The sequence below is a fragment of the Rhineura floridana genome, chromosome 15, assembly GCF_030035675.1.
Source record: "Rhineura floridana isolate rRhiFlo1 chromosome 15, rRhiFlo1.hap2, whole genome shotgun sequence".
NCBI classification, from domain to species: Eukaryota; Metazoa; Chordata; class Lepidosauria; order Squamata; family Rhineuridae; genus Rhineura; species Rhineura floridana.
In genome coordinates this window covers 3533715-3552682 of record NC_084494.1, presented here as the reverse complement: position 1 = coordinate 3552682, position 18968 = coordinate 3533715, and the positions used below count along the sequence as shown (strand labels likewise).

At 44.1% G+C, this 18968-nt stretch overlaps 1 protein-coding gene across 4 annotated transcripts in view; it reads right to left on the bottom strand.

Annotated features, from left to right (window-relative positions):
- Positions 1 to 18968, bottom strand: part of STK40 (serine/threonine kinase 40) — a 37665-nt gene that overhangs the window by 13955 nt on the left and 4742 nt on the right. For 2 of the 4 annotated variants that reach the window (XM_061597446.1, XM_061597447.1), the window contains exons 2-4: positions 4035 to 4148; positions 528 to 613; positions 68 to 211 (exon numbers count right to left, since the gene is read on the bottom strand). In XM_061597446.1, coding sequence (XP_061453430.1) covers positions 68 to 211; positions 528 to 613; positions 4035 to 4148 — 344 coding nt within the window. Of the gene's footprint in view, positions 1 to 67; positions 212 to 527; positions 614 to 4034; positions 4149 to 5176; positions 5383 to 18968 lie in introns of all 4 variants that reach the window. The other 2 variants (XM_061597449.1, XM_061597448.1) reach the window with 2 other exon arrangements.

Below are 18968 nucleotides of genomic sequence, written 5' to 3'. Positions count from 1 at the left end.
ACAGAACATGCAATTGGCAAGGAGCACTTGGGCGCAGAACTCAAGTGCCCAGAATAGCTGTGCTTACCTGGAAAAGGCCATGATGGTGTACCACCCCATCCTGGTTGTGCAGAAGGGAGAGAAGGGAGTACTCTGTGTGGAGCAGCATCTTGCCCTGACGCTCCTCTTGGGTTTCTGTGCCTTTGTCATTCCTGTCCTCCAAGGTTAGGATCTTTGGGAAAAGAGCACAGGAAAAATACATACATGTTGCATTCCTTCTCAAAAGAGTCAACAAGTCCAGACCTCAAACTCTATGCTTGGAATATTTACAGTTGGACAAAGAGAACCCCAGTGCTCAATTTTTGTGGACTCAAACAGAGCTGCATCACCAACCTCTAACTGCACCCTCACTGCACTGTGCTGTGGCATCAGTGGTTCAAATGTACTATCATGTCTACTTGTGGAACAAACAAGGCCACAGACTGCAGCTGCTTCTGGAAAATCTGACCAGCTCTTCTCCAGAAACAAGGATTCCACATGCTGCTTACCTTGAGCTGGTAAAAGTCATCCGTTCCATCCTTCCTTGCCAAACACTGGACAATGCTAGGCACCGGGGAGTTGCCCAAGCGAGGTCCTGAGAAGACAAAAGCAGAGCAAAGGGTTTTGCTTCTTCTGACTCAGCGCTGACATTGTTGGTGGCTAGCAGTTCAGCTGCCTACCCTGATCTCCAGGAAGCTCCTCTTCTGCTTTCTAGCATGGATTACATGCCTTTCCACAAATCACATGAAGCTTCAAAGCAGAGTGGTCTAAATGCTTCCCTGTCCCAACCCTGCATTAAACTCTGGTATGATCAAGAGAAACGGGGGTTCAAATCTGAAGTCATCCCTGGATACTGTTTGTTTCTTTATTATGATTTATTCTATTGATGTACACTGTTGTGTTTGTACATGCTGAAAACATACAGATCTCCATCTCTCTCTCTCAGTCCAAGGATATCTAACTGTCTTACTTTTTGTTTAATGATAAACTTCAGTTAGGTGGAAATCTGAAGATATGGAAACACCATGAAGTCATGAGCTTTATAGATATCGTAGAAGCATGCATGGAACGGAGACAGCTGCAAAATTAGGAAACCACCCTTGCGGTTCCAGTGCTTACAATTTCTAAAAATGTTAGTTTGGGGAAAATGAACTTAAAAGTTAATAGACTTTGATGTATTGGCATACCAATCCCCTATTTCAAAGAAACCTGACCTTAAAAATTGTAGTAAGAAGCCCGGGGGAAAATGACTGGCCGAAACATATCTGATCAGATATGGCATTTTATATTTACCAAAGATCTACCTTAAACAATCTGCCAAACAGGAGAGAATCATTGTACTATATAAGTGGTATTTGACTCCAACATAGGCAATTTAGAATATACAAAAATATACATACAGTAGAGCCCCGTTTGTCAGCATTCCGCTAATACAGTGGCGCCAGCGGGCGATCAGCTGTAGCGCGGGGAACTCCAGCCACTGTGCTTCAGCTGACAGCGATCAGCTGGAGCACGTGAGCTCCAGCTGATCAGGTGCAGCACGCGATCAGCTGAAGGGCAGGAAGCCCCACTTTCTGGCGGTTTTCACTTTTCAGCAGGGGCCTGGAACGGAACCTGCCATATGAGTGGGGCCCTACTGTATAATATACGTTATTGTTGTTATGTGCCTATAAGTTAACGACGACTTATGGCGACCCTATGAATCAGCGACCTCCAACAGCATCTGTCATGAACCACCCCGTTCAGATCTTGTAAGTTCAGGTCTGTGGCTTCCTTGATGGAATCAATCCATCTCTTGTTTGGCCTTCCTCTTTTTATACTCCCTTCTGTTCTTCCCAGCATTATTGTCTTTTCTAATGAATCATGTCTTCTATGTATCCAAAGTATGATAACCTCAGTTTCATCATTTTAGCTTCTAGTGACAGTTCTGGTTTAATTTGTTCTAACGCCCAATTATTTATCTTTTTCGTAGTCCATGGTATGACCAAAGCTCTCCTCCAGCACCACATTTCAAATGAACTGATTTTTCTCTTATCCGCATTTTTCACTGTCCGCCTTTCACATCTATACATAGAGATCGGGAATACCATGGTCTGAATGATCCTGACTTTGGTGTTCAGTGATACATCTTTGTATTTGTGGACCTTTTCTAGTTCTCTCACAGCTGCCCTCCCCAGTCCTAGCCTTCTTCTGATTTCTTGTCTCCATTTTGGTTAACGACTGTGCCGAGGTATTGATAATCCTAGACAAGTTCAATGTCCTCATTGTCAACTTTATATAATATATATATTACAAAAAAGTCACAGATCAGTGTAGAGGTCTACTCAAAATATGGCTAATTTCCACCACGCTTTACTATGCTTGCTCAAAAATTAAATCTTTTCCCAAAACAAGCTAATTATACCTATCTATTAGGTTATACAATACCACTAGATCCTCCCTTGAAGCCAGTAGGTTATTTGAATAAGGAAGTAAAGAAACAACATTACGAGCAAGTATGGAAACTATTGTCAGCAGCAAAAATGGTTATTGCATCAAAGTGGAGGGACAGTATAGTATCAAAAATGAAGGTAAGAAACCTGGAATATTGTAGAAATTGCAAAATTACACAGTACATTCAGTTATGGGATTGCAGGAAAATAACAAGCAAATAATGGTAGTTGGACATTATTTACAACCTTCATGAGGCATATATATGGATTAGGTATTAACTGCTATAATTCATTCAAACTAATTCAAAATAGTATTAATAAGTTGTTATGGTTAATGACGGAATTTATAATCCTGGACTATATTGCAGTTTATTACACTTATATTATCACTGTAGTAGTCTAAACCTAAAAGTTTCATGCTTTGATTGATATTTTAATATCAATTTTATTCTGAATAAGGAAATACAAAGATAGAATAATATTGGGTAACTTATAGGTATCATGAGTTTTTTTGAATATTGAGTTGAGTTGATTGTATAAACTTTTTGATGTACATATTAACTGAACTATTGTTCTCCTTGATTACTTATCTAAACAAAAGAAAGCATATGTGCATACCTACATTTAAATAACATTTTAATTTTCTGAAAAAGAGAAAACAAAGGGTGCCTCTACCAGCACCGGATCATGGCAGAAACATCACCCACAGACAAAAAGTGCAATTAATTGCTTTGTTGCATTTGATACCTGTCCTTCTGCTGCTCAGCAATCCCCAACATGACTTGGTCCAAGCCATCACATGCCTTTATCATTGTTATCTCATTGGTATCCCACCCTTCCTCCCAGCAGGAGACCAAGCTTGAGCTGTGTTACAAGGGAACACGGTGGCTAGTCACAGCAAGTCAACCAAGTAATGGTGACAGGAGAATGGGCTTGGAAAGTTTATGGCCACCAAAGGAGAAAGGTGGTATTCTAAGCCAGGGCCAAATTTGTGCTACAATTTTGGGCAGCACCAGCAGCGGACAGTGGGGTAGGAGTGCTCACCTAACCTCCTGACAGCTGAGGAGTTGCTGCTTACCGGGAGGGTGGAGGTCGATGCCATGCAAATGTATCAGCAGAATCCATCCACCACTCCTGCTGGTGTGTGTGCATAGTGCTGACCTCCCCGCTGCCTTGCCCATCCTACTCTCCCTCCAGGTAAGCAACAAGTGACTCAACTGTCAGGAGGCCAGGTGAGCAGCGCTGTCCCACCATGCTGCCCACTACTGGGAAACACAGGATGTAGCATCAGGCACAGAATTCTGCTTCCTCAGAACCTTACTTTCCCCCCCCCTTTTTTTAAAAAAAAGCAAGCTTCTAAGTCTTTTGGCTATGAAATAAAACTTGGAAATGGATGGGCCATGTCTGGAGGGATCTCAAATGCCAAAGGGGGGGGGGGGTTGCCAGAGAATTTATGTAAAATAGAAGTCAGGTACATTTGTTTAATTTGCATTAAGTATACCAGCTTGCAGAATAAATGCAGTGGATTATAGCCTGCATTTGCCAGGCGCAACACAGCAGATTACAGGCTCTATTCCTGCTTACCGAGAATGAAAGGTCCTGCCCGCTTGGTGTTGCTGCTGGAAATCCCTGGGCAGAAAGCCTTGGTGGATGTTTCCCCACCTCCTCTGTCGGACACTCGTCGTTTCATTCTGAGTTCTGGAAAGAGACAGCAGACGCTCACTGTGAGGCTCTGAAGGAGCCTCCTGACGTTCAAGCCTTTCCCTCGATGGCATATCTGCACCTCCTTCTGCTGTCTTGAGTGACGCTGGGCACTTACTGCATATGAAAGTGGTGAAGCTCACTAAAGCCTGCAAGGGCTACTAACAACACGTATTTCAAGAAGATATGAACTAGCGAGGATCAAGCAGAGGTTTGTGCACTGCTCATGTTACAGTGTTACTGTGCCCAATGATGTGAACTTGGGAAAGAATTCGTTTTTAAAATTTACACTTGCACCCATTACTTATAGATAGTTCAGTGGGAAACATAAAAAGTCTTTGGGAGTCTGTGAGGAGCACCCGAGAATAAAGATTGATGAAACATGGTGGGGAGGAATTTGGGCTATGCCTGCACTGAAAACCATCCCTGCAAGGTTTCAAGAGGCTCATCTCAAAATGTTTGGCACTGGACTCCAGCTACCTGTCCAAACCTAACAAATCCATTTCTCCTCTTTACTGCCATGGATGTGGGACGAAAGGAATGCTTCTGCATATGTGGTGGGGGTGCTCTAATGTACAAACGTTTTGGACTGGGCAATTAAAATTTCTGTCAGTCTTTACTGCTAGACCTGGGATTGGTTCTACTTTGGAGAGCGACACAAAGTCCTCTCTAATACACAAGGAACGGACCTCTCTTCTTTCGGTGGCTGCTTCACTGGACGTTGCTAAGACTTGGAAATCCATTAGGTGCCCTTGAAAAAAAGACTGGCGGGCCAAGGTTTGAGATTTGGCTCCATCTGAACCCCTTACACACCACTGGCAGGTGATGAACAGAGAAGCCAAACACAATCACTTTGATGAAGTTTGGTTACTGTTTTTAAGAGTTGTGAATAAACACAGGGAAACGTGTCCACCTCCCATGTCGCATCCCTCCCTTTGGAGAGGCTACCTGAGTTCTGTGTCATTTGTATAAAATAGTACTGTTATCCCAATGAGAGAGGATATACTTAAAGAAAATGTATTCACCATTGCATGCAACCTTTTGACTGTTCATTGTTCATCTTTCCTGACTCCTAACAGAGCAGAGCAGAGGGAGCTGTCTCAGTTGGTCTACAGGTGAGGAGATGTAAGCAAGCCAGCTTTCAGAGAGACAGTGAACAGAGCGAGCGAACAGGGAGAGCAAACAGGAGTTTGACAAAGGAGTTCCACAGGGGAGGTCAAGGGGGAGGTCCCTAAAAAAAAACAAAAAAACAAAGGAACAAGAAAAATTACCACTTCTCCTTGTACAGTGCACTGCATACTAGTGGGACTCTCAAGTTTACCCTGAAGTAGGACAGGACAATGCACAGGCCACTCCAAAACAAGTAGTTAGAAAGAAACAAAAGGTAGAAGAGAGAATGAACGGGAAGGATGCTCCAGTGGTTGTCATCTGCAAGGTGTGTGCCATGTTTGTTTTCTTGTCTGAGAACAACATGGCGTACATGTGCAACAAGTGCAAGCTCGTGGCTCTGTTGGAAGAAAAAGGCCTGGAACAGCGGGTGGCCACACTGAGGACTATAAGAGAAGATGAAGAGTTCTTAGACAGAACGCTGGAACAACAGCAGCAAAGAGAAGTGGAGGTGGAAGAGCAACAGCATGTGGCAGCAGAAGAGGAGGCTGCTTTGGAGAGGAGCAACGAAGTGGAGGAAACTCCGTGGGAAAGGGTGAGAGGAGCAGAAGAGCTAGAAGACACCCTTCACCAGTGGAGCTATGGAACCGCTTTCAACCACTTGAAGATGAGACTGGAGGACAGCCTGTGGTGGAAGAATTACAGGAGACCCCGTGCGACAACGAGCGAGAGGCTGAAGCTCAATCAAGCAGGGGCAATGAAACCACGCCCCACAACAAGAAGAGAAGAGTACTAGTAGTGGGAGACTCCCTACTGCAAGGGATCAAAACCCAAGTATGCCGAGAAGATCCGTGGACTTGCCAGGTATGCTGTCTACCAGAACGGATTAGGGATGTGACAGAAGGGTTGCCATCACTCATCAAGCCCACCGACAGGTATCCCTTTCTCCTCATCCATGTGGGAACAAATGATACTGCCAAACGGAGCTATGAAGAAATCACATCAGACTATGAAGCTCTGGGAAGGAAACTCAAGGACTTTGGGGCCCAGATAGTTTTTTCATCCATCCTTCCAGTACTTAGAAGAGGAGTAGAAAGGGAAAGAAAAATACTCCATGTGAATGAATGGCTACGAAGGTAGTACCGACGTGAGAGATTTGGATTCTGGGACCACGGGCTATGCTTCCTGGAAGATGGATTGCTGGCAAGTGATGGGTTGCATCTCACAAGGACTGGGAAGAATGTGTTTGGCCGCAGCATGGAGAAGTTCATCAGGAGGGCTTTAAACTGAATCCTAAGGGGGAGGGAGACGTAAACTTGGTGGTAACAACTGATGAAGGCTTGTGCACAGTAATGGGAACAGAGAGATTGGCTGTAATATGGACCAGTATCAGTCCTCAGAAAAATGTAAGGAAGCCAAGCCATAAATCACATGGTCTTCGATACCTGTATACTAATGCGCAGAGCATGGGAAACAAGCAGGACGAACTTGAACTCTTAATACAGGAGGGCAATTATGACTTGATAGGTATAACCGAAACTTCGTGGGATGACTCCCATCACTGGATTACAGTAATTGAAGGATATAACTTGTTCAAAAAGAACATAAGGAATAAAAAGGGAGGTAGAGTTGTGCTATACAGTAGGGCCCTGCTTCTCGGTGCCCTGCTTTTCGGCATTCCGTTAATATGGCGCCAGCGGGGCGATCAGCTGGAGGGGGGGGCTAGAGCTCCCTGCACTCCAGCTGATCCTGCTGGAGGAGGGGAAGATCAGCTGTAGCGTGCTACAGCTGATGTTCTCCTCCTCGGGGGCAGTCAGACTTGCGCACTCCACCTGATCGAGCCCGAGGAGGGGAAATCTGATCTTTTCCTCCTCTGGTGCAATCAGCGGGTCAAGTTCCAGATTCCCGCGCTACAGCTGATCCACTTTCCAGCGGTTTTCGCTTTCCGGTGGGGGTCTGGAACCTAACCTGCCGTATGAGTGGGGCCCTAGTGTATGTTAAAAATATATATCCCTGCACAGAAATACAGGAAGATGAGCTTGGTAGCTCCACCAAGAGTATCTGGATTAAAATTAATGAGGCAAGTAATAAAAGGAATGTGGTGCTTGGAGTCTATTACCAACCACCCAATCAATGAGAAGATGAGAATGTAACTTTTAAAAAGCAAATTACCAATGTTTCGAGGAGGCATGATATAGTAGTAATGGGGGACTTCAATTATCCTGATATCTGTTGGGAGACAAATTCTGCCAAACACGGCCCCTCCAAGAAATTTCTGACTTGTGTTGGAGATAACTTTATCCTACAGAAAGTGGAGGAAGCAACCAGAGGATCAGCTATCCTGGACTTGATTCTAACCCATAGAGATGATTTGGTGGATTAAGTGGCAGTTATGAGAACTCTGGGAGAAAGTGACCACACTATACTTGAATGTTTGATTTTAACAAGCAAAAGCTGAGAGTAGCCATACATGCACCCTGGACTTCAGGAAAGCTAATTTCAATAAACTCAGAACAATTGTAAGTATGGTTCCATGGCAAGCGACCCTAATGAGAAAAGAAGTCCAAGATGGGTGGGAGTTTCTAAAAAAGGAAATTCTAAAAGCGCAATGGCGAGCAATTCCAACAAGGAAAAAAGGAGGGAAACAGCAGAAGAAGCCAATGTGGCTTCACAAAAAGCTTAGAGATGTCCTGAAAACAAAAAAGGACACATACAGGAAGTGGAAAGAAGGCCAGGCCATAAAGGAAGAATACAGGCAGGTATCACGGAATTGCAGTGATGGTGTCAGGAAGGCTAAAGCTGAGAATGAGCTGAGGTTAGCGAGGGATGCTAAAAGCAACAAAAAAGCTTTCTTCAGGTACATCCATCGTAAAAGACAGAGAAAAGAAATGGTGGCACAGCTACTCAATGAGGAAGGCAAAATGATAACAGATGACAAAGAAAAGGCAGAAGTGCTCAATTCCTACTTTGGCTCAGTCTTCTACCAAAAAAGGGCCTATGCCCCCCGGGAAACATGAAGTAGAAGGAGCAGGATTGGAGCTTGAGCTTGACAGACAAACGGTCAAGGAATACCTAATAACTTTGAACAAGTTCAAATCGGCAGGGCCCGATAAACTGCCTGCTAGAAGAAACTGGCTGAAGAACTCTCAGAACTGCTGTCTATTATCTTTGCGAAATCGTGGAGGACTAGTGAACTGCCGGATGACTGCAGGAGAGCTAATTTTGCCCTTTTTGAAGATAGGGACAACAAGGAGGAACCAGGGAACTACAGACCAGTCAGCCCAACATCAATCCCTGGAAAAACTCTGGAACAGATTATAAAGCAGTCAATCTGTAAGCACCTTGAAAACAATGCAGTGATTACTAGGAGCCAACATGGATTTATGAAGAACAAATCCTGTCAAACTAATCTTATCTCATTTTTTGATCGGGTAACCTGCCTTGTAGACTGTGGGAATGCTGTGGACATAATATATCTCGACTTCAGCAAAGCTTTCAACAAAGTGCCCCATGATATTCTGATTAGCAAGGTGGATGGAACAAATGTGGGCTGGATGGAACTACTATCAGGTGGATACACAGTTGGCTCCAGAATCGTACTCAAAGAGTGCTTATCAATGGTTTCTTCTCAAACTGGGCGGAAGTAACGAGTGGGGTACCACAGGGCGCGGTCCTGGGCCCAGTGCTCCTCAACATTTTTATTAATGACTTGGTACAGAACATGCTTATCAAATTTGGGGCATAGCTAATACCGTGGAAGACAGAAGCAAAGTTAAAAGGGACCTTGTTAGGCTGGAGCATTGGGCTGAAAACAACAGAATGAAATTCAACAGGGATAAATGCAAAGTTCTACACTTAGGAAAAAACCCAAATGCACAGTCATAATATGGGGGATACTTGGCTCAGCCATACGACATGTGAGAAGGATCTTGGATTTGTCATTGATCACAAGCTGAATATGAGTCAACAGTGTGATGTGGCTGCAAAAAAGGCAAACACTATATTAGGCTGCATTAACAGAAGTATAGTTTCCAAATTGCGTGAAGTATTAGTTCCCCTCTATTCAGCACTGGTTAGGCCTCATCTTAAATACTGCATCCAGTTCTAGTCTCTGTACTTCAAGAAGGATGCAGACAAACTGGAACAGGTTCAGAGGAGGGCAACAAGAATGATCAGGGGACTGGAAACAAAGCCCTATGAGGAGAGACTGAAAGAACTGGGAACATTTAGCCTTGAGAAGACTGCGGGGAGATAGGATAGCACTCTTCAAGTACATGAAAGGTTGTCACATAGAGGAGGGCCAGGATCTCTTCTCAGTAGTCCCAGAGTGCAGGATACTGAATAATGGGCTCAAGTTGCAGGACCAGGAAAAACTTCCTAACTGTTAGAGCCATACGACAATGGAACCAACTACCTAGAGAGGTAGTGGGCTCTCCGACACTGGAGGCCTTCAAGAGGCAGCTGGACAGCCATCTGTCGGGAATGCTTTGATTTGGATTCCTGCATTGAGCAGGGGGTTGGACTTGATGGTCTTATAGGCCCCTTCCAACTCTACTATTCTATGATTCTATGTTTTCTGTATAAAATAATAAAAAACCTGAACCAGTAGCTGGTATTTTTTAAGGTAAAGCTACTCATGTTGCAGCTTTTGGAGCTCAGAGCCCAAGGAAGAGCAGCTGAACTCAATGCACACCGATTGACCTCTGAGACACTACCCTACACAGCAATCCAGGGAGAATTCAAGGTGTGCCTAAGGCAGCCTTTGAAATTCTGTAATGGGGACTGTGAACGTATTAAGCCTCTGGTGCAGACGACTACCCGCTCAAGGCAGAAGCATCCAAGCATAATGTGACATGGAGAAATATGAGAGAGGTTCCCATGCTGCTGAAGCTGCCAGGCACACAAAATAGATGAATCACTTCTCCCTGGAGGCTCCTGGTGGGCACCATTTGTCATCAAACTTGAAATGTGAGCTGCTGCCGTTGCTACTGCAGCCTTGCCAGAACAGAGGATACGTCCAAGTGGCAAGAGGCCAAGGGAATCTCCCCAAAGTGTTTTATGCTCCAACAGAGAGGAATGTGAGCCCATGGGGGCATCTAGCCTCAGCTTCTTAACCTGTGAACATTCACTGACAAAACAGCTCCATAAGCAGCTTTGCTCAAACTAGGGGCCAGTCCAAGCCTCCAAGAGCTGTCACCACCTGCCTTCCGCTGGGACTTGGCGATGCTGCTCAGGGCAGAAGGGCAGTGCAGCCTCGATGCTACCTGAAGCACAGGCTCTTGTAGTGCTGGAGACAGTAGTGCATCACACTCCTTTAGTGCTCGGTGAACTTTTGGTCCCCTGCACTGGAAGAGTTTCCTCTTGGACTTTGCTTCTCCCAAAATCAGTGTTCAATGGATTTCTTTATTTGTTATTACATTTATATCCCACTTTTCCACCAGGGAGCTCAAGGTGGAGTACAAACGTGCTTCTCCCCCTCCCAATTTTATCCTCCCAACAACCGTATGACAGTAACTGGCCCAAGGTCACCCAGTGAGCTCATGGCCAAGTGGTGGCGTGCGTGCATGGACCCCTCTCAGATCTGTTACTCCATGCGCAGAATAAGCAGAAGTGCTTTGTCTTATTATGATCAAAGGGGAGAATGTGGAATTACCAAGCAATCCTTTCAAAATCTCACAACACATTCTCTTTTGCCTCTCTGAGACAATCTGGTACACAAGAAGAACAGATCTCCATGGCCGGTTGTGCCTGCCCAGGAAATATGGCCTGTGAACTCAATTGCAAAGACTTTGTAGAGCACTGTGCAGCTAAGCAGAAGGATTGAGAGCAGCAGCGTATATGTCAGATCATAGAATTCAACACCCTGAAAAAGCTCATTCATAATTATGTTTCAAAAGCAAATGTTTGTGCCCTGATAAGCCACAATAATCTATAAGGGAATGCACACCTGGCAAAGACAGTCAAAGTCTGCGGGGAGCTAAGCGGACTTTGCCATTGGCTGTAGCTGCAATGATCTGCAGAGCTGTTTGTCAATCTCCACAGCAGTGGTGAGCAGATACACAAGAAAATATGTAACTGGCAAAATGTATGCAGGTTGCAGTTTTTCTAGGTGCCAAATGCGGGTATTTTGATGCAGAGAATATGTAACTTTGGTCATGAGCACATGACTGTGAAAGGGGACAGAGGGCAACTGCAGCCTCATTTGAAGCTAGCTGTTCTCTGAGCTTTGGCCCTTTGCTCTGGATTTAGCCGCCTCTGAAGAGCGAAAGTAAACATCTGCTTTGTCACACTTTGCTGGCTGCTGCTTGTGGGCTACGCAAAGCACAGCTCCATCTGTTTTTGAACAAAAGCCCACCCTCTGGCCGCCTCCTCTTGGCTCCCATTCAGTTTGCAAAACTGCAACATTCCTCTGGAAACACAACTGCTCTGCAAGTTCTGCGCAACAAAACTCCATTTCAGAGATCCAAAGAGCCACAAAGCCCAGCTATTCAAGATGACAACAAAGAAATGCAAGAGGAACTGACAAACCTCTCAGGGTGTTTGTGGTTACTATTAGGGAGATGACAGGCAAGACAACACTTAAAACACTGCAGGAGGAGAGTAAGAAATTTAGACTTTTAGAGTTACCCACCATCCCTGACCGTTAGCCATGTTGGCTGAGGCTGATGGGACCTGAAGTCCATCAACACCTGGAGGTCAACAGGTTCCCCTCCCCTAAGCAATCCCTAGAAAAAGTGTGCCTAGGAATGGGGAGACAAGTAAGCAGTCTTACCCTGAAGAAACCAGAAATACTGAAAAGTCCTTAGAAGAAACCCAGAAGGAAACTTTCCTGATAAAAACAAAAGTATGGGAAAAGTTGCTAATGGTGTCAGTGCTGTCTGCAGAAGAGGATGGAAGCAAACAGATATGGGATGCAGAAGGTGACCTGCTTTGGATGTAAATCTAAACCAAAGTTTAGCCTGATGAGAATGATCAGCAACAAGCCCTTGGCCTTGTGCACTTCCCTGCCCCCCCCCAGCTGTGAGCAGGAGTTTGGAAGCTTTCACTTGCATTTTGCATGAAGCTTGTTGTGCTGTCTGAACACCAACGAACTGGTTAATTTTAACAATGGTTAGTGGGAAAAGCCAGCTTAAAACTGTTTCAATTAACCACAGTTAAGATTAACCAATGTAGAGTTCAGACAACATGGTAAACATGGGTTAATCGAAAATGAGTGTGGAAATTTCCAATATCCTCCTCAGAGCTACACTGGAAGCAATGCTTGTGTGTACACTAGTGAGCTCTATGAAAAGCCAGGGATTGTGCCTAGGACCTTCAACAAGCAGAGAACGCACTCTAGGTCTGAAATACAGTTGCCACACAGCTACAAACTGGACAGACCATACCATAAGAAACAAAGCAGCAGGCAGATGCAGAGCACAACTGTGAGGATCCCCTTCTGTTGCGGACTAATCTGCACAGAGTGGAAATCAGTGGGGTCATCCTTAATTACTAAGCAAGTGAAAGCTGACCAATGCATCCCTTCCATGTCATCAGAGTAACTTTCAAACAAAAATTATCATGTAGCAAATCCATCAGCCTGGACACTTCAGGGGAATAATAAGAGGATGAAGCTCTAACTCAGCCCCATCACAGAAAAACCCTTCTATGTCATTTACTATCAAACAGGAGCATTCATTTGAGGCAGGCTTAAAAATCAAAGAGCTGTCTTGGATGAGCAAATGTCATCCTGTCCCATACCAGAGAACTCAGCTGAATTACCAGCCAAATGACCCACAGTTGAGAAACAGCCTTCACTCAGCCCTCTCTTTGGACTACAATTCCCATCAGCCCAGGCTAGCACACAGGCTGGGGCTGATGAAAGTGGTAGTCCAAAACATCTGGAGGGTACTAGGTTAGTGAAGGTTGGTCTTAAGCACCATCATCAGGGTTTTCTTTGGAGCTGGCAATACGTTTTTAGGCTATTAAAGTATTTTGATTTCTAGGTACCATCATCAAACGTCTATCATAAGGTGTCTGGAATTTTTTCAGCCCTGAACAAAGGCTGCTGCAGGTGGAAAACCGAAAAATCGGAGTCGTTGGAAAACCAGGGATTAGAGCCCTATTCAGGCATTGTTTAAACCAGGGCTGTGGAGTCGGTATGCCAAACCTTCGACTCCGACTCATCTATTTTTCTACTGTCCGACTCCAACTCCACCCAAAATTGCTCCCGACTCCGAGACTCCGACTCCACAGCCCTGGTTTAAACATGCACGTTATGACATGAGGCCATGGGACAAGTGCACTAGCTCTGCTTCCCCCTCCCCCAAGGATGTTTTCATCACCTTCCACGAGTTGAGAGGGCAGCGATCTATCGAAGGAAGCCTCTTGTATCTATGGGGACTCCCTGCACATTGTGGAACCCAGCAGAGAGTTGCCCTCCAGTTTGTGAATAGCAACAAAAATGGGCATCCAGAGGAGCTAGCATGTTCACCCCCTACCACACCTCACATGGTAAGTTACATGATTTATTAGCACCTAAATAGGGCTCAAGATGCACCGGAAGGTCATCACTATCTCTGCCCCCAAGATAAGACTCACACTTCAGCCCCCTCACCTATCAACTCATTTAACTAGACCAGTGCCACCTGTGTCAGCACAAGTGATAACTACCTTGCAAGCATTTGAAAAGTGATGCGACTTCTCTGGGGCTCCAGAAAAAGTGCAGACAGACTGGCAGGACGGGAAGGTCTGCAAACATAGTTCTGCTTTGGATTAAAATTTTAACCCAAGATGGTCTCTATGTTTGCTAGGAAATCTCTGGACACACCACACTGTACCACCTAGCTTGCAGATTTTGGAGTAAGAATGTCCACAAGATAGCACCTGGGAGATTTTATGGTCGTGATGAAGCTCTGTTGCTGTTGCGAATCACCAGTCAGGCCAGACTGACAAAGGCCTGCATCACTTGCCTCGGGGCACCAACATCTTAAGGAGGAAGAAGATTTCAGCTCAACGTTAGGAGAAACTTCCAAAGAATCAGAGATGTTTGACAGAGGAACAGGCTGCCCTGGAAGGAGCGGTCATAGCTCAGTGGCAGAGCATCTGCCTTACATGCAGAAGGTCCCAGGTTCAATCATCAATGGGACCTCCAGGTAGGACTGGGAGAGACTCCTTGCCTGAAATCCTGGAGAGCTGCTGCCTGTCAGTGTGGACAATACTGAGCTAGATGGACCAGTGCCCTGACCTGGTATAAGGCAGCTTCCTATGAAGGAGGTGGGCTCCCTCTTTTTGAAGACATTTAAGCAGAGAATGGGTGGTCATCTGTCAGGGATGCTGTACTTGCATCATGCACTGTACAGGGGGTTGGACTAGATAACCTTCTACACCCCTTCTAATTCCCTGTCCAGAATGTAAGAAAGTATCTCCTCTACCACATACGTCTTCTTCAGTTCTCTACATCTGAACAGACTTTGGCTACTGAAAAACTACACCTCATAAAAGTAGCATGATATGTTAGTAAACAAAGCTGAAAAACTAAGGCTGTAATTCTAAACCCACTTGCCTGGGAGTAAGCCCCACTGAATTCAACAGGACTTATTTTGGGGCAGACATAGTTAGGGTTGCACTTAGAGATGTGAAGGCTGGAAAAAACAAAAGAACAAAACACATTTTTCCCTAAAGCTTTTTTTTTCTGAAAAATTGAAAAAAATTGGATTATGAAATATTTTCAGATCATTACAACTGCTGTGCATTGAGTACAAGCAAGTCCTAGGTAGTAAACTGAGACTACATCTCTCAAATTAAAGAGCAAGATGCATTTCTGCCTCTAGGAGGCACTACCATTGCCACAAGAAAAGGCAGAACATTTCCGTTTCTTCTTTGTTTATTGGGGCTCCCTTTTGTTGGCATAGTTGGTGGATCTGTTTCTGTCCTCTTGACTACCCTCAAAGGACTGGGAGAAAGTATAGTGCAACAAGCAGGAGCTGAAAGTATACTTAGTTGAACGCTAAGAGTTTAAATATATCTGAATTCAGAAAATTGAATCATGCCTTAACTGCATTAGTTTAACTTCATAACCCTTATGTGAATCATAATTTAATTCCTACCGATGCTTTGCTGCAACCCCCTAACTGTAGCTTAGGGTTTACTTGCAAGCTAGGCACTAAATTATTTTTCCCCACCCCCGGTAACAAAATGATGAGACCAACATCTAGTATATGGAAATATTTCCACACTGAAAATTCTTCTGAGAAAAAAACAAACGATTTCTTACAAGTGCAGAATATTATGCAGCACCCATAACAGTGCTATACCATTTGCCCAGGAGACATTCTTTGAACAAGCCTCTTTTAGATTAGAATATGAACGGGTAATGGAATCTGTGCAAGGGAAAAAAATCAACGAAGCACCATGTCTTGCACTACTTGTGAAGTCCTACAGCAGACTGGGAATGCGAAAGTATTTGCTTTGCTGACTGACAATGCAAGTAAGATGAATGTCTCATGGGAGATCATAATGGATAAATATCCACATATTACTGCACTACGAGGATGTGCATTCCATGGGCTAAATTTCCTTCTTAATGACATCATGAAACTGGACACACTCCAAAGGATCTATAGAAGGACAAAAAAGTTATAAAACATGTAAAAGTTATGTATATTGTAGCTGTAGTCATCAAAAAGAAGCTAGAAGAAAAGAATGCAAAGAATAAAATGTGACACCGAAGCTCTGTAGTCTAACTTGATGGGGTGGAGTGGTGTTCTCCTTTGAAAGTTTACTAAAAAAACCAAAGAAGCTCTTCAAGAAATAGCACTAGTTGAGGACCTTAAGGTGCCCAGAAGTACAAGAAACATTGTACTTGATGGGGATGTCTTCTGGGTTCGGCTACAGAACTCTTTGAAGACTTTAAAGCCAATTTCTTCAGTGATTACCGCATCTGAATCAAATAGTGCACTTTTGCCAGAAATTCCTTAACAAATGACCAAGATAAAAACAACTGTTTTTGAGAATCTAAGTGTATCTCCACTTACAAGTACAGAAGAAAATTAAGTGAAAGATTTTATTAAGAAACAGAAATAATTTTGTTGCCATCCAATTCATGCTGCTGCAAATCTCTTGGATCCAAAATTCAAAGGCAGAAATGTAAATAATAGCAGTGCTACTGGATTACAAAACAAACAGCACACTTGTTGGAAAGGTAGTTTCAAATGTTACAGAATACAGAACACCTTTGATGATTTGGTCCAGGAATGCAATCTGGGATTCTGCCAAAGATATCCCTCCTGCGACATGGCAGCAAGACCTTTGCACAACATGGCCTTTGGCTTTTTGCTTCTGGTCTATGTCTGATTCCTCCATCTTCTGCAGCATGTCAAACAAACTGGTCTGTGTTTGGAAATACTCGCACCAAATCAAGAAATAAACTGACACATGAAACGGTAACGATTGTTTCAATCTGGGCAACCCTTCAGTTTTGAGAAGTCCATGATATGAAAAAACAGAAATTGAAACTGATGGCAATAGCTCAGACAATGAGAGCGATTAAATTTCATGCAGCATTCCGTGTATCTTGGTTCCCCCCCTTCTCAGTTCTTTTTATTAAAATGAGTGCTTTATGTCTGCTTGACACTGTAGAGGAACAGAGGGGACATAAGAATTTTCTTTGTTTTTCCCCTAATATTGATTGTTTCTTCTGTTTTTATTATTTTTTGCCTGCTCCTCATAAACTGATTAAGCCAAAGAAGTTCCCTACAGTTCAGGTTCCTTACAGTTCAGGAGCTTCGGCTCCATTTGTAACAAAAAAATACAAATTTAAAGAAATAAATTCAATTTGTATTTTTTGTCTGAATAGACTGTATTTTAGCATACCAAACATAATGTTATGGCAAACTAAGTTATACGTAATACATTTTATGTCCCTAAAGTAACAAAGACTTTCAATCTGAAGAATGAGAGATAAACAGAGATTTTTTCCATTTCCTCCAAAATTTCATATTTTCCCCAGGAAAAGAAAACAAAACACTGTTTTTTCCCATGGCTTCAAAATTTTCAGAAATTTTAAATCTCTAACTCCCCAAACATACTAAATCAAATGTCCATAGACTTAAGGCAGTGAGGAAAAATCAATGAAAATATTTCCAGAAAATTTGCAGTGCTGCTCCACATAATATTTACACATACCCCAGTTGTTGCTCAAGGGCAAAAACTCTTATTTTCCTAGAGACATCAGTAACCCAGTGTGCTCTTCTCTGGACAAACTTATTTTAGAGCCATTCGCTGGCAGCAGGTATGCTAGCTATGTGGGTTTGGCAAATTTAGCTTAGAGCAAGCCACAAGGCTTGCCCACATTTGGTCATGGGGATAAAGATATCAGGGCAAGAGAAGGAAGGCTATGGGACTCCAAACAGTGAGCCAGTCTAGTCTGGTACCCAGCAGCTGCACTTCGCCCATCAGGGCTTGCAATAGAGGGAAAGACTTGTTCTCCAGAAGCACCTTACTGATTTATTTATATCACATCTTTTGATCAAATTAGCCCCAAGGCAACTTAGAAAAGATTCTAACACACAGAAACCCACGACCCATGCCCCCAGCCAGCCCTGGTCCCTTGTCAAAGGACAGGGCCAGGACGTGCTTCCCTTCCGCTCTGTAGTCCCAGGGCAACTGGCATGTGGAGCAGAGGGCTCTTTCTGGCAGGAATCAAGCTCCTTGCAGATGCTCCTTTTCTGGGTGACAGATGGGATGGGGTGGGATCTCCTTCATGCAAGGCAGGGGGTTCAGTTTCCCATCAGCCAATAGGCCCCTGTCTGATGGTTGGGGTCAGAGTGTGCTTCTGTGACATTTGGCTTCTACCATCCCCTTCAAAACAAGACTCTCTCACCAGATTACTGGCTGCATTGAGCGACACCCACCTATCACCTAAAACCCATGCATTCACATGGGATCACAGAAGGAATTCTCATGACATTCAAGTCTCAGCTCCCTAACCAACCTGGCCAGAAGAGCAGCTTGGTTATAGTGAGCCCTCATCCTTCAGCTTCAAAAATCTTTGACTCTCGAGTGCCTGCTAACACATGCTGTATATCCCTCTGAGATAACGAGCTCACAGGGAAGAGCCAATGCCACACTCCACTTGCACTGGGCACATGCAATACCCTGTAAAATAGAAACTTTGGAGGAGAGTCTCACAGACAAACCAATCCTCATAAAAACACAATCTCTGCTGGGCAGACAGGCAGAAAGGAAAGACAGAGGACTTTTCAAGCAGGGGTCTCCATCTCAAAGTTTCTAGGGAGTGGGGGACAGCTGCTTGTCCGTAGCAAGTGACCCAGGGATATTGCAAGTTGCACGGGCCCTGGGAAAAAATGAAGGTGCATCTATGTATATGAAGTTAAACTGGTTTGGGCCTGACTAGTACACTTAGGTTTCCTTAGCATGCCACTTCAGACTTCCTGAAAAACAGGTAGATTATGGGGAGCATTGGTTTATTTGGCTCTTGTCAATCTTAGAGCACATCAACTGCAGCCAAAACAGAACCACTGTCCTGTGAGCATCAATAATAGATCGGTCACCTGTTTCAAGACAGCATGTTTCTGCACTGTAAGGAGAGAAGCAGCTCAGTCACCACAATGTCTGACGGAGTAGCTAATGCACTGAACAGGTAGGCATGAGGCAAGTTGCACATAGCATGCTTGTTATTTTCATATGGGGGAGCCACAGCTTAGGGCC